General features: G+C 41.4%; 1 protein-coding gene across 3 annotated transcripts in view; it reads left to right on the top strand.

The window, feature by feature from the left end:
* LOC147197849 (contactin-associated protein-like 5) overlaps positions 1-16076 on the top strand; it is a 200970-nt gene that overhangs the window by 123660 nt on the left and 61234 nt on the right. For all 3 annotated transcript variants that reach the window (XM_086123341.1, XM_086123342.1, XM_086123343.1), the window contains 3 exons: positions 2595-2701; positions 6445-6564; positions 8275-8475. In XM_086123341.1, the coding sequence (XP_085979467.1) occupies positions 2595-2701; positions 6445-6564; positions 8275-8475 (428 nt within the window). The remainder of the gene's footprint in view (positions 1-2594; positions 2702-6444; positions 6565-8274; positions 8476-16076) is intronic.

Here is a 16076-nt window from a genome sequence, read left to right on the forward strand (position 1 = left end):
TGCGGGTGCAAGCTGAGTTTAACATTTTTGGGACTTTGGCAGACCCTGCTTGGCCTTGCTAGGTGTTCCGGCAGACCATTTCTTTTACATGCTCTTGTCACATCTGACTATTTAGTGGCTGAATGTTGATTAATACAGACAAAAATGGTAGGGGTGGAAGGCGGTTTCCAAGTTCTCACTTCACAGCGATGATCTATGATTACCAACAAGTTGACTGTGTTTACACCCAGAACAGCGCCAACAGCCGTTTCTAAATGGGCACCGACAAAAATATCAAATGAAAGAAACCTCCATCCATGCTTTGCGCTAGAGTTAGACTTACAGTACGCTGGCAATGAAAATAAGGCCCCATGTGACCATGCCGCCCTTGTGGATGTAGCGAGCTGGACCCTATCCCACCTTGCTTTAGGTGAAAGGCAGACTTAACCCTGGATTAGGGAAGGCAGTCAGTCAGTGACATTCCCATCCACACCATGCATGAGGCTTGCACGAAAGCCATTGCATCAAACAAACTGTCGTTTTAATGTCAGAAAATGCAAGTGTTTAATCAAGAATTGCTGACAATTTAACATCCATCGCACACCATATGGATCAACACTATAATTACTTGGGATAAAGAGGAACAAAGAATTTTTAAAGTCCGATTCACATTAAGTTCCATTCTTCCATTTCCATTCTTAGCGGTTATACGTGTATAAAATTAACCAACCCCTGGAACATAAAGCTAAATAAAAAATTAATTACCTAAAATCACTCCCTTTTTGAAGATGCCTGACAGACATGTATTTAAAAGTAATGGATCGTAAAGTACCGTTATGATTTCTTTTTTTTTGTCAGCTTCTACTTGGCAAATGTAAAAAAAAGTATGATACAGCAAGTGTACCAATATGTTAAACACAGTTAACTGTAAAATGTTTGCACACTCATTCTGAACATCAATGATGAGTGCATAATCCGGCAGCGAGTCTTGATGCAGATGCACTTGTCTCACTTTTTTTTATATTGTTACCGTGATTGTCATGTGTTGAATAAAAAAAAAATAAAAAAAAGTGAACCACTGTTAATAATAAACTTTAAAACAACACTCGAGTCCGTGTCTAGTGCAAAGCGTACGCTAACTGTGCACTGGTGGAGTTTTCTTTCTTTTGCAATTTTGCTTTATGCTTGACCTTGCGGTGGTAGAATTGGGTGTAATGGGGCGTTTGCACCTTTGTGCACGGTTGTGGGATGAAAGTACACTTTACCCACCCAATCCTGGTGGTGTCCACCATTTTCATCAAAATCAGGGCTGTCCCGGTACAGTACACCCAAGTGTGCCATGATTGTCATTGCGGAAGCAGAAATTGAGCCCCTGGGGTCGTGCGTGACATTGGCAGGTAAACTGCAAGCTCTCCCCTTGCAAATGATTTAGTCGGCCATGCATGTGACATAGACAATTGGGGACCACCTTCAACCTTCGATCGTGTGTTTGTGGAAGAACCCCATCTACACACATCCACACACAGACATTAATAATGGGGCTGATATTTAAATATTTTTAACATCATAATGATTATAATCAGTTCAATTAATTGATTCCGACAATGATTCTAAGAGATTGTCCCACACTGATGCCATTTCAATGAAAGAAATACCATGGCGTTCAGCAGATGCACTGGGGGTGAGGCAGGAATGGCCAATGAGGTTTACTGTGTCTACTAAATTCACAACACGCAATCAAATAGTCAGATGAGTCTTAACTTCAATGGTGTAGGCGTAATGCAAAGGGAAATGTCGTTTATGCCATTTTGCAACATTCTGAAATATCACACAAGTTCAAAAAGAAGCTAACCACTGTTAAAAATAAAAGGTAGAAACAATAAAACAGTCTGCGAGGTGGATAGGCTTGCTCAAATGAACCAATTTCAGAACCAAAAATACTGACAGATTGACATTGCAATGCACAGAGGCTGAAATCTGCCATCCAATCCTCCCCCAAAATATAATATCCATTATAGTATATAGTACTGGAATCAGTGCAGCCAAGACAAAGCTCTGAAATGGAAGGAATAGTCCATTGGTCACAAGGTAAATTCATAGTTTCCTGGAACAAATATTAGATTTGGGTTGTACGAATATGTGTTGAATTAGTCTTTGCGTGGGTGTGAAGATGAGCGTGACTCTTGACGTGACTCATGGAGTCTTGTTTGTAGGAGGTTTGTATGGCATCTATTATAATTATTTGTAATTGTCACTGTATTACTTGTGATTCCTAACACCACTTAAGCTTCATTATTTCAACCGGCGCTACATGAAGTATGTATGATTGTGATTAGGCCAGAAGAGAAACATTGCTGGCTCGAACACTTACAACTGTTAAGTTCATCATTTTCTCTTAACGGGCCTTGTTGATCTTTTGCAACATCACTCCCCAAAAAAACAAAAAAATTAAACTGACACAATGCAGAGTTATCCTTTGTTGATCTTTGAATCTTACTTTTCAGAAATTTTACTCAAATTCCAAAGAGGCTCCACCATAAAAATGTAGCTCGTGCATATTAGCAGATGTTTACTACAATTTTCCAATGTGTTGCTGTGGTGTTGTTGTGTGACAGGTGTGTTCCCAACAAGTGCGAGCACGGCGGCCTTTGCTCGCAGACCTGGAACACTTTTTCTTGCGACTGCTCCGGAACAGGATACTCGGGAGCAACTTGTCACAGCTGTGAGTTATTTTCATTTTTGTCACCTTTCTGGCTACCGACCCAGACCCATATTCCCCTTTGCCAATTACTTTATTTGTGCTGTAGATTAAAAAGTTTTGGGTTTGACATCAAAAGATGAATAGGAGACAAAAGAGCAACATTTCAGAATTTATGTCCAGGGTATTTCTGTCTCAATCAGCGACATTATTTGCAATAAAGTGTCACACTCCTGAGTGAGTAAAACTCATAGAACAGACTTAATTAAGTGGCTCCAGCAGGTGTCTCGAACCACCAGTCCACGGCCCCATTTGGTGTGTGTGTGTGTGTGTGCGCGCGCACGCACACACACACACACACACACACACAGTTATAAATATACTGTACTTCTACTCCCAGTCGCTGTGTCATCCCATCAACAGCGAGTTGTGGGGTAACAAATCCTGATTGTACTTGGCAAGCTGACTAATCTCACTTTGTGGATTTGTCATGCACACAATAAATAGCAGTATTATCAGACTTCCCTCCACTTTTGACATTGTTTTTGTTTTTAATTTATTATTTATTTTTTGTATATTGACATCCTGTATCATCACCTTGACACATGCCATGCAAATGCCTGTATCTTTTGCTTCCAGAATATTGGTTTGCTTATTTTTACGCTGGCAAACACGACACCCCCGCCCCCCTTTTTTTTTTTTTAAATGTTTTGAAATGTGTGAACATGACAGACGGGAGCATTCCTTGAATTCAAAATAGGAAGAAATGAATATTTATTAAAAGCACGGCCGCCGTGGATGACAGGTGAGAATAAGTAAAGCGTCTTTCTGAGAGGCATATATAGTTGACATTTTTCAAATCCTGATACTTCCACTCTTATCTGCTGCTCACTGAGGAAGCCTCAACTCAAGTGACCCCTAAAAGCAAAACCTTTCCCACTAGTAGCTGCTTGGAATGCATGCCGCTGAGGGACAAAATAATTTTCTTTGAAAAATCAGAGTGAAACCAAGAAAGTGAAACACGATCCATTTAATGACTCTATTGTACAAGTGTCAACAAAAGCAAAACATGATAAAATAAAACTAAAATAAATGAATCACTATTCAATTTTTGAAGACACAGAAAAGACCAGCAATGAAGTATAATGGACAGTACAAATGTAAATGTCAGGTTATTTTCATGCTGGCCTCGCTTAATATTTATTCAATGAATGGTATTGCTTATACTGGGTGCCCAAACTTTTTGGACCGAAGATCTACTTTTCGATCAACTAACCTCCCGGGATCTACCTTTACCGGCACGCGCGCACATGCGCGCGCACATGCGCGCGCACGCGCACACACACGCACGCGCACACACACGCACGCACGCACGCACGCACGCCATGATGAGAAACAGCCTGAAACTGAGACATGCGATGCACTTTTGCAGCCTGTTAACTATCGTAGCTCACACGTACTGTTTTAAAGTGCTTCCCTGGGCCCTCCTAGATTCCTATTCTTTGCCCGTGCCCTCGGTGAATTGTACACGAAGCAAACTCTGAATGAGAATAATGACTATAAAAGATAGAGCGCAATAGCTCTGAACACAAGCTGCAATTGCAGTCTGCTGAGCGCTAACAACTTCCGGTGACGTAATCACGCGCCACTGTAAATTCAAGATTTACCTGCTTTATTTTATTTTTTAAATATTTTTTGGGTGAAAATGAGACTGATAGGATGATTAGGGTGCAGTGTTCATTAACACAAACAAATATATAACTAACATATACAAAGACACACAAATGGTTGTTTGTTTTTTTTCTCCTCGACACTCCTCGGATCTACCTGGGACCTGTCTTAGACCTACCGGTAGATCAGGATCGACGTAATGGACACCCCTGGCTTATAGCATAGGTGTCAAACTCAGGTCCTGGAGGGCCGCTGTCCTGCATGTTTTCCAAGTCTCCCTGTTGCAACACACCTGATTCAAATGATCAACTCATCAGCAAGCTCTGCGGAAGCCTGACACTGAACCTCTTCCTTTGAATCAGGTGTGTTGCAACAGGGAGACTTGGAAAACATGCAGGACAGCGGCCCTCCAGGACCTGAGTTTGACACCTATGGCTTATAGTGTACTGATGTCGCAATTGTCGTTATCAGCACACATTTTTCTCAGTGCCATTACCAGTACCTTCTGTGGTGTCATCTCAACAAAGAAAAACAAAATGTAATGGACATACAGATTGTACTTTAATGTAATTTTGCTCTTGTTTTGACTGTACTCTCAACCAGTGCACTGAAGCATGCTTTTCAACTAAGTTGGGCAGTTATCATTCATCCATCCATTATCTGAACCACTTTGTCATCACAAGGGTTGCCTATTTTTGGGCAGCAGGCGGGGTACACCTTGAACTGGTTGCCAGCCAGTCGTAGGGCACACATAAACGAACAACCATCCATACTCACAATTACACGAGGAACTATATAGAGTGTCCAATTAACATACACTACCATGCATGTTTTTGGAATGTGGGAGGAAGTGCCTGAAGAAAACCCACATAGGCACGTGGAGAACATGCAAACTCCACACAGGAAGGTGGATTTCAAACCCTAGACCTCTATACTGTGAGGCGGACGTGCAAACCACTCGCTACCATGTCGCAGTTATCAATTTGAATCAACTTGAAAAACAAACAAACAAAAAAGCCTTATTTTGTGAAACTTTCCCTCACCTCCCAGCTTGGAGTACAAAAAAAATAAAATAACTCTTGGATCAACATAAAAAATCACCTCAAGTGTTCAGTGGCTCAATGCCACAAGCTTTCATCCTAATCCGCTCAGAATTTTTTTGCATACATCTTGTTCAAATAAACAAAAAGCTCCCTGCCAAATAAATGTAAATGTAAAATGTTGTTTTTTTTTATGCTGAAGCTCCCCACCAGAGTATACTGCCATCACAAGTGAACATCAGCATAACCTATTCGGCTGTACCCATGCCATTTTGCGGGCGGCCCGGTGGGCCAGCGGTTAGCGTGTCAACCTCACAGTGCAAAGGTGCAGGGTTCGATTCCAGCTCCGGCCTCCCTGTGTGAAGTTTGCATGTTCTCCCCGTGCCTGCGTGAGTTTTAACCGGGTGCTCCGGTTTCCTCCCACATTCTAAAAACATGCGTGGCAGGTTAATGGAACACTCTAAAATTGTCCCTAGGTGTGAGTGTGAGCGTGGATGGTTTTTCGTCCGTGTGTGCCCTACAACTGGTTCAGGGTGTCCCCCGCCTAGTGCCCGAAAACAGCTGGCATAGGCACCCCCCGCGACCCTTGTGAGGATAAAGCGGATCGGAAAATGGATGGATGGACATCCCATTTTGCATTCGTATGATCATTGGCCCTGAGAATATTTGCTTCTTGAAGTGCATTTAAGTGGCTGCAACATAAGTTATACCTGCATTAGCAAACGGGTGAGGCGGCCATGTCAAAATGCAAGAAACAGCTCTGAGTGGTGTAATGCATTTGTACACAACAATCTACAATTGCAAAACAATAATCATGTGGCACTTTTTCCCAGAACAATGCCTCATTTCCAAGCACAGTATATAAAACTCATCAGCAGGCCCAGTCCTCTTTAAACCTGCTGTACAAAGACAGAGGTCAGCCACAAAGTAGCTGCGGAGGAAATAGATCAGGAAATGGTCAATGAACTCACATCGGGATCATAAAGTCCAGAAAGTATTATTTTTCATTTAGAGTTAATGGGACTATGACAGTTGAAAATTGTTCCACCTTTGCAGCCATCTATGAGTCATCCTGTGAATCCTACAAGTTGACCGGCGGCTCCTCAGGCTTTTATTCCATCGACCCAGATGGCAGCGGACCCCTAGGGGCCACACAGGTGTACTGTAACATGACAGGTGAGCACCCCCATCCCCCACCCCTGTGATGAGAACAACAACACAATTCAAGTTAGTTGTCTGTGATACTGCAAGAGTCCGAGACTAAAATGAATACAATGCTGAATCTTTTCAGTAATTAAAGTGGTTGCTTCATCAAAAAGAATTTTCATGACGTTAAAGTGTTTTTTGGCAGGTGTGGAGGAGCGGAGGAGTTATACTCAAACCACAATTTGGGGAAATTGTATATGAAAATATTTAAGAAACAAATTTTGTTTCCACATACACTGTCGTGTAACCAAATGGAAATACTATAACCTAAAATCGTAAATAAATATTCATCTACATTTCATACAATTACTAGCCCGAAAACTCAAACGTATTCATTGGGATTTGAATCAAACCACCCAACGCACAAATGCTTTTTTTGACAATGCCCAGAAGATATCTCAACTTCTGGAGGAGAGATGCCACTGTCTCTTCCTTTTTTTTTTCTTTTTTTTTTTTGGTCATCGAGATCCCTCGACTTGACCTCAATTACAAAATACATCCCAAATGCAAATAGCTCTCAGCATGATGACCTGATATGCATAATCACGACATGACTGGGGATTTTCTTGAAGAAAGAGTAAACACACACACACCATGTACTGCAAACTCAGTTAAGATGAACTCCTTGTCTAATTTTACTGTGCAAACAAAGGATGAACGAGTTGGAAATACTGTTTGTTTGCTATTTTATTTCTTGGATTCCATGAGGGGGATCGCGGCGGTGGTTGCGGGGGTGGGGGGGGACTGACAGGTGCAGAGGGGAATTAATTAGGTTTTTGCACGGATGGTAAATGTCAGCGAATGCACAGATGGGCCTCGTCTATGATGCTGAGATATGTCTGCATTACAAGCCGGCGTCATCCTCCAGCCTGGAGTACAAGCACTTTACGGTGACATTCACTCAGCATACCCAGGATGATTTACTGATTTGTATTTTTTATTAGAAAACACATAGCAAAAGATAATTCAGTCCTGTAGGAAAATGACAAAGAGACCACAACACTGCATTTTCCATTTGGCACAGCACAATCTGAAACTGTGTGATATAAGGCTCTTTTCTTTGGCGAACACCATCCAATTTCTGAACAGACTAACTCGAAATGTTGACACAGGGACATGTGTTTATATAATTATGCAATTATTCAAACCATTGGCCCTCAAAATTGCATACGTTTTTAACTGAATAGTGTTTGTAATGGCCAAAAAGGATTCAAGAGATTGTGAACAAATGTGAACATGCTATGTTATGCCTTATCCAAAGACATAAACCATCCCGTGAGATTGGGTTTGGGTGAGAACCATTCACCAAAAGACAGTGTAATATACACCACAGCTGTCAGTTCTCTTGACGCCTCTCTCTGCCGGCAGTCGTTACAAGATTCATGACCAATTAATTTATGAGTGGACTGCAGAATTAGATGGTGCAACTGAGCCGAGTAATCACATTTGAAGCGTAGCATTATAAAACACACAGCTGCACTGTGCGCAGGTTTAAAAAATACTGGATGGGAAGGTTAATTATTTAATAGCAGTGACTTGGTGAGTCAGGCCTGCAGCAGTAATTTAATTGTTGTTCTGGAACACAAACCAGGTTGAAAATGTACCTGTTTTATTTGTGGGGAGATTTGGAGAAGTTGTTTGAAATAGGTATGTGGTCTCAGATAAACTTGTTTGTTGTAGAAGAGAAAGTCTGGACGGTTTTGGCCCACAACAGCACTGCTCCAGTCCGAGTGCAGGCTTCATTACTGCAGCGGCCTCACATCATGGTGCTCGACTACGGCGCCTCGTCGGAACAACTGCACACAATCGTGTCAAGGTCAGAGCAGTGTCAACAAGAAGTGGCTTACAACTGCAAGAGGTCCCGTCTCTTCAACACAAAAGGTAGAGATTGTTTTGTACCCTTTCTCTTTTGATACCCTTTATCACATTGCTTAAATTCATGCAACACAATTAGAAAGACCCTGACTTTGTGTAACCCAAACACTAAGCACACAAGTTACTGTAACCCATTCAAGAAGCACATTACTTTTTGTAATCCAACCAGGAAACACTTACCGCTCTATTCCTGTAACACAGTCAGGAAGCACTTTTAGCTCCTGTATCCCAAACAGGAAGAACCTGACTTAGTGGCTATTTCTCAATATGTAGGACGCAGGATATGGTCTTGTGAAATTAACCAATTACGGTCTTCCTTAGAACGTATGCGAGAACGTTCTTCCAAAGAACGCAAGTCTCTTTGTAAATTGGAATGGCTTTGCACTTAACTCTCTCCCCGACTCCGATGTATTTCCATGACAGCAGCATGAAATTCATCTTTGGATGTACCCAACCAATGCATCTTTGAGGGCTTTGAAGGACCTCGCCTGCGAATTATCTTTCTGGATTTTGGAAACCATGTGCGGTTGGGTCACGCTGGTGACCTACAGCCTGTGAATTTGGACACCGCTGCAACATAGCCCTGTCATTCCTGCTCACAATGCACTGTGGTCTTTATTGACCTTATGAATGACCATCAATACTCACTACTTTTCTAAGCGCATCGTGGCTAATTTTGAGTGTACTACATTTTTCTCTCCAGATGTTCAGACACTCCTACAAAATGGTGTGACTCCTATATTTTATACTAGGGATTAGTGTGGACATTCAGACAGAGCCCTGCTGTTACCCAATTAGAAAATACCTCACTTCCTGTATCCCAATCAAAGGGCATTTTCCTATACATTCTTGAAAAAATAAGCAAACACTTAACGCAAACTAACTCAATGCGTTTGTCCTGCCCGCCCCATCATACAATTGTCTTTTGTATTTACTTTTACTGCTTTTCAACTAAAAGCATGGGACTTTACCTTTCATAAACCAAGGTTTAAGCACTGTCTCACTCAGTTAGCACTTAATTCCTCTAATCAAATCAAGAAGCACACCCTGTTAACCGTTTTGTCAGACTATATTTTCGTAACATTTACTAACGATAAACCAATAAGATTCTTGACTGTGTAGTCAAAACTCAATTGCATAATATTACACTTCATTTCCTGCATAAGCCAATCAGAAAGCGTCTTAAATTCCAAGTCTTCCAAGTGCCCTAAGTCACGAAATACTGAATTATTTGGAACCAAATCAGGAGACTTTTCTACCAGGGAGCGCTTTACTCTCCTAACCCCAAAGAGGAATTATGATGTCTGATTAGTTAAGTAGTTGTATTTTTACCATTAACCGAAAGAGTGGCGTTTAACTCTCTTTATGAATCCTAATCCAATCGTAACACTTTCACTGTTCAATCAGGAAGCGGTTTACAAAGGAATAGCATAAATCAAGCATGTAGTGCAGTGAAATCAAAATCTATTCTTCCTACGTTTGATTGGGACAAGTTGTGACCCTTGCAGCTTGAGGCAGAGTGGACAGGAGCAAAGTTTTAGCTCCACAAACATGGTCACTTAGTTGTATGTGAAGATGTTCTGCTTCAAAATCTCCCGTGGAGCAATTCCAACATGTGTCTTTTGTGTCTTGCTTGATTGGAACTTAAAGACACAAAGAACATTTGTGTGCCAGGTAAACACTCTCTCGACGACAGCATCAAGCGACTTTATGGACGTTTAACGCGTTAATTTACAGGAAAGACAATCAACAACAGCTGTCGCAATCAGCTTGCCAGGTTTACAGATGCCTTCCTGTGCCAAGAACATCTGAGCTCGTATCCAGGCAAACCGAGTCGAGGAGGCTGGATTACGTGACCTCCTTCTGCCAGCTTTCCTGTCAGCCTCTGCTGTTCACTTAAGATGCAGATGTTGTTCAGACATTTAATGTCCATGTTGCTATGCTCGACTGTGGACAATTCGAGTAGCAGGTGTTCCTCTCCTAGTCTCATCCGTAATGACTGACGTTTGTCAGTGGGGGCCACGCGCCCGTCATTAAGACAACAGTGAAAAAGTAATTACCTTGCAGAATTCCGCCAACATCCTGCTGCTATATTTAGAGTTATTGTGCCAGTGCTGAGAGTCAAGCATTCACACTAATGATATTGCGTGGCACAAACAGGTTTTTCTTCTACTTATTGTGCAAATCCCAAATTGCTATTGTGCACATAAAAATATATTATTCTTCCACTTGTTTTTGTTGGGCTTAATATCTTATAGGGAATACATTGCCAGGATGGCCCATTTTTCTCTCAAAAACCTCCCGTATTTTCCGTACTATAAGTCGCAGTTTTTTCATAGTTTGGCTGGGGGTGCGACTTATACTCTGGCGCGATTTATGGGTGAAATTATTAAAATATTATCATATCATTTCACATGTTATTTTCACATTTAACCACAAGAGGTTGCTCTAGACCTGTGTTGATAATACAGACACTCCCCAATTTACGAACGACATACATTCCGAACGATCGTTCGTAAGGTGTATTCGTTCGTAAGTTGCTTCAGTTCTATATTTTGTATGGAATGTATGTTTAAGGCTTATATAAGTATGTTTATGGTTTATATACTGTAAGTATAATAAAATGAAGTTTAACTTACTTTTGGAAGATGTACTCGAAGGCTTAGGAGATGATGGAGGGGAAGGAGAAGGAAGAGGAGGTTTTATATCATGGGGCCGAGAGGGTCTTCGTCGTCGCTGGAATGGGCTTCAAGAGTTACTTCCTCCTCCGTAACATCAATGAAGGAAGAAGTTGAGGGTCCAGGAGAAGAAGATGAGGGTTGACGAGTATCTTCCTTGGAGGGTGTAGTAGAAACTGGCCGAAAGAAGCGATCTAACGACGATTGCACAGTTTTCTTCTTTTTCTCATCATAAGTGATGCAGTAGCACTCACTGTATGGCATCATTCATTTGATTTGCAACCTTTGTGCAACGTTCAATATTTGGGTCTTGCTGCTCGAAGAGTGCGATGGCTTTATCTATGAGCGAAAACCCCTCGGCCAAGAGTTCCGTCTCGAATTTCTTCATGGGGACAGGCGTTTCCTCCTCCTCCTCCTCCTCTCACAGCGCCTCACGTCGGTATTAGCGGCGGAAAGAAGCACTACTCGGAAAAAGGCGCGCAATACAAAATCTAACTTACAGCATCTCTGTCCGAACATTTTTCGACATACCCGCAAAAATGTTCGTATGTACCGTTGTTCGTAACTCGAATGTTCGTAAGTCGGGGAGCGTCTGTACCACTATGAGTCTGACGTAAGCGGCGTAGAAGAGGAAGCGCTGCATATTCTTCCTCCGGAGTTGGTGGAGTTGTTTTAAAGTGACACAGAGGATGAAGATTTCATTGGATTTAGTGATTTGGAGTGACATTGATGGTTTGGTGAACTTGTTCGCATGTTTTTTTAGGCTATAGTTATCTGAATAAGTCTTAATATGTTACTTGACATGAAATAATAATGAGATTGATATCTGTCAAGTCCCCCAAGGACACTTAAGCGTCAAAACTGAAAAAAGCTCCAGCCAGAGGACCGGAATCGTACACAGGGTGCACCCTCTAAATAGCACTTGTTAGTCAGCTGACAAAAATGTTGCATTCTTGGTGGGAGACTGCAAACTTCACTCTGCTTGTTGGCCGGCCATAGACATGAGTACATGAAGCGCCAGTCCAGAGATCACGACAGGAGCGCCACGGGTCGGCTTGCCATCCACCAGGGCCAGGCTCCGCTCGATGGCCAAACGCAGGGGTTGCTGCTTGGGTTGGCTGCCTACAGAGTGCAAAAGCTTTAGCATCGCTAAAAGTCTGAAAACTATCATCAATCGTCACCCAACTTCTTATACAGATCCCTACTCATGTCCACTTCAACCTGTGGAATATAAAACCAATATTTTTGACTTAGTTGAGGCACAGGTGTCAAACTCCGGTCCTGGAGGGCCGCTGTCCTGCATGTTTTCCAAGTCTCCCTGTTGCAACACACCTGATTCAAATGAACAGATCATCTGCAAGCTCTGCGGAAGCCTGGCATTGAACCTGTTCATTTGAACAGGTGTGTTGCAACAGGGAGACTTGGAAAACATGCAGGACAGCGGCCCTCCAGGACCGGAGTTTGACACCTATGGTTGAGGTGACGTTTTACCCATAGGAGCTCACATTTAATGTCAATAAAAGTCTAAATATTGTGCCGATCACTTTTGTATTTTCATACGTTGAAGTGAACATGAGTTGGCCAGAAGAATGGTTGATTGGTCATGTTTTTTTGGTGACGAAGTGTTTTTACACCTGCGCAGCCAGTACTGACGGTTATCTGTGAGCTTTGTTGGCCGCAGCGAGATGGGGAAATCTGAAGCCCTCGAATCGAGAAAATTATATCCATGGAAGGAGGGAGAAGGCATCTATGTTAAAGAAAGCCCTGCAATTTAAGCAGGAAAGAAGCCAATGCTGCCAAGGGAAACATCTGCCCAACCTTGTTTAAAGCCATTCATTCACTTGTTCGGGTGTGTTGCTGCACCCAGCCACGTTTCATCTGTTAGGCATATTTGCTTGAATGTTCAAAATGTCTGCATTCTTTGACTATTTAGATTAAATACTTTTTTTCCCCAATGTATCCAAAATCAAGGCCAGAAAAGCAAAGGTAGGCTATCAAGGCATTGCTTCAGAGTGGTTCTTTGGCGTCCAAACAAACGCCTGTGATGTCACAGCCATTTGGGGCATATTTTTGTGCTATTTGAGCATTGCTTTGATTTATATGAAACAAAAGGTGCCTTCCTGTGGTCGGGTGTTACCTTTTCACGTTTTTTTTTTTTGGGTTAAATTGAAGAGATAATGGCAATTTCTCAGATTACGGAAGCAGCCAAACAAATGGTTGTAATGCCATGCTTGGTACTGAAAGGAATACAATCAAAGGATTTTTTTTGTCATCCCCAATTACTTTATTCCTTTGGCATTTTGGCTGGACAACTCAAAGTATTAGCAATTTCTCATTTGCTATAACCTACGTTGATTTTTACTACTTGATTGAGAGGGATTTAGGTTCCCTTTATGATTTTTTTTTTTCCGCTAGAGGTGGGCATTTTATTTTGTCAGCAGTAAAGCGGCCTCTCCAGTTATCACGAAAAGGTTGACATTTTAGCTGGAAATCCAATAGAACAACTGGCATGAAAAGTGATTGGTTTGCAGTTTCTTTTTTCAGGATTTTCTAAGCGTCACTTACCCAGATTGTGTCGTGATAAACACCACAGGGCTCCGCAAGTGGACCTTGGAGCATGCGCAACAAAATCAAGCTTCTCATTCATTAATTTACCATCTCACCAAGGTTATCGCGACATCTCGTACAGGACGTATTGATTGTCACCTTTTCTTATTTTGGTAGGAGGGTGGAAGGGGGGGTGATTAATGTTTTTAAAATAAACTGCAAAGTAATCATGCCAATCAAGGTTGTCAGCTGATGTTAAAGACAATAAAGATTGTTTTATTTTCAACCTTGGTTGTGCAAACACGATGTTGCATGCTAAGGTTGCTCTTCCCACATTGCTTTGCTTTGTTGTCTGCTCTTTTGCCATTGCTTACAAAGGAACTTTTTCTCATTTTGGTCTTAATAAGGCATTAGACTGTTAGTCATAAGTCATTGCATCCTATTCAGACGTGATTTCAGAGAGAATTGGCGGTGTCTGCGTCCCGCTGAATGACTTAGACTAATATGACTTTTGTGGCCATACATAAATGCACTGCCTAATGTGGCCCTAATGTATTCTGGATGGGCAGAGAGCACTGCACCATGTGACACTTGATTATGTTTAGTGACAAGAGGCTTAATGGGCTTTTCCCTGCATACCGGCTTCATTTGCAATTCAGGCTTATGTGTGTGAGCGATGATTGAGGCCGCCGTACTTAACCCCACAGAAAGGTCTTCTTTTTTTTCTTTTTTTGCTTCAGTTACATTCGCTGATGGGTTGTTAGGTATCGCTAGCTGTTGTGGTGGCCCCGACACAAGCATTCTTTAAGCACACCGTTTGTTTTTGTAGAGTCGTGATCATTTTAGATTTCTACGCCGAAAATGCTCAAATGAAGCAGATTTTATTCTAAAAACCTTGTAGCTGCATTTAAGTATCAATATTTTACGAGTGAATGAACCTAGTGAAGGACTTTAAACTTTAAAAGAGTTCCAGATCTAATAGCTTCTGTCCAAATGCATTGGTATAAACGCTCTGTGCATGCATGCTGAGGACTGTGGAGATGTTAAAAGCATCTTCGTATTTGCGTCTCTAAATTTAAACCATGTGAGAAAGAAAAAGTTGAGATGGACAAAATATAAAATATACAGTTGAAGGTCAAAGTAATTCAGCATTCACTTTGAGCATCCTTTCAGCTCTTTGAGGCGACAAAAATAAGGGTCACAGTCAAAATGGTGGAAAAAAACAAATAATAAAAGAAATGACAATTCTGCTCATGTGTAGGACTCTGCCAGATGGTGTCTAAAGTCCGACTCGGCATCCTAATCTTTGGCCTGTTGCCCAAACTTATAAGGTCGAAACTGCCGTTTTGTCCTTGTGGAAGTAACAACTGAGTCGCGCTAGGGGATGTCTGCTGGGAATCGGTGCACAACCTTGCTGCAATGGATGTCCTTCACCTCTTCAGTTCAGTAAACCAGCCAAGTGCCCCATTCCCTGGAGATAGGATAAGATGCCCTTTTTTAGTTCTACAGTAAGGGAATTAATGATTACATGAATTTTGAAAATTCCATGCAACAGAAGATATACCGTACATTCAAGAAACACAAACCATAAACCTAAACCATTTAATTCCAAATGAATGAAACACTACAAAACATTTTCATTCATGAAATAAAATAAAAACTAGTGTTCCACAAAAAAAATTAAAGAAAAAAACCAAAACGATAACAAACCACAAAGCATCGTGTTGAGAAGCAAATTCAAATTAACCATAATAACAGCAAAAATGTCCCTTGTTTTTGTATTTTTCAACAATTTCATACATGAGCTTTCGTGGGTTGATTTGAAATGTATTTACTTTTGTATTCCAGTACTGTACGGAAGAAATACAGTTTTATTGGAATTGCCTACTTCATTAGAAAATAGCTACCATGACCTTTCATATGAATGTATCATGTTTGTGGCAATGTTCTGAGATATTTTCCATAAACCGCACAATTTTAGACATCCATCCATCCATCCTTTACATGTTTGTTTTAAATTCACACTGTAGTGAAGAACTGCCATTAATGGAAAATCAGAGCTAACGACTCAAACATTCACATGATGCGAAATAGTTGAGCTGTGAGACGAGACTGCTCCTACTGTACGCTTTGATTTTTGCTGTTCCACTCATGTCTTGTTGTTGTCAGTAGCATATCACTGTTGACAAAAAAAAAAAACAACGAATGAAAAAATAGAAAAATATGTTTTTGCTCTCTATAGACTTGCAATGCGAATGCACAAAAATAATGTTAACCACAAAGCGATATGCTTCCCTTGTCATTTTTGCCCTGATTTGTGCTGAAATTTTCAATGGACGCATGTAGACTTGAAATGTAATGTTCAAGATCACTGTCAGGGCT

This window comes from Hippocampus guttulatus, chromosome 11 (genome assembly GCF_054856545.1).
Source record: "Hippocampus guttulatus isolate MCC_2025c chromosome 11, RoL_Hgut_1.0, whole genome shotgun sequence".
Taxonomy (NCBI): domain Eukaryota; kingdom Metazoa; phylum Chordata; class Actinopteri; order Syngnathiformes; family Syngnathidae; genus Hippocampus; species Hippocampus guttulatus.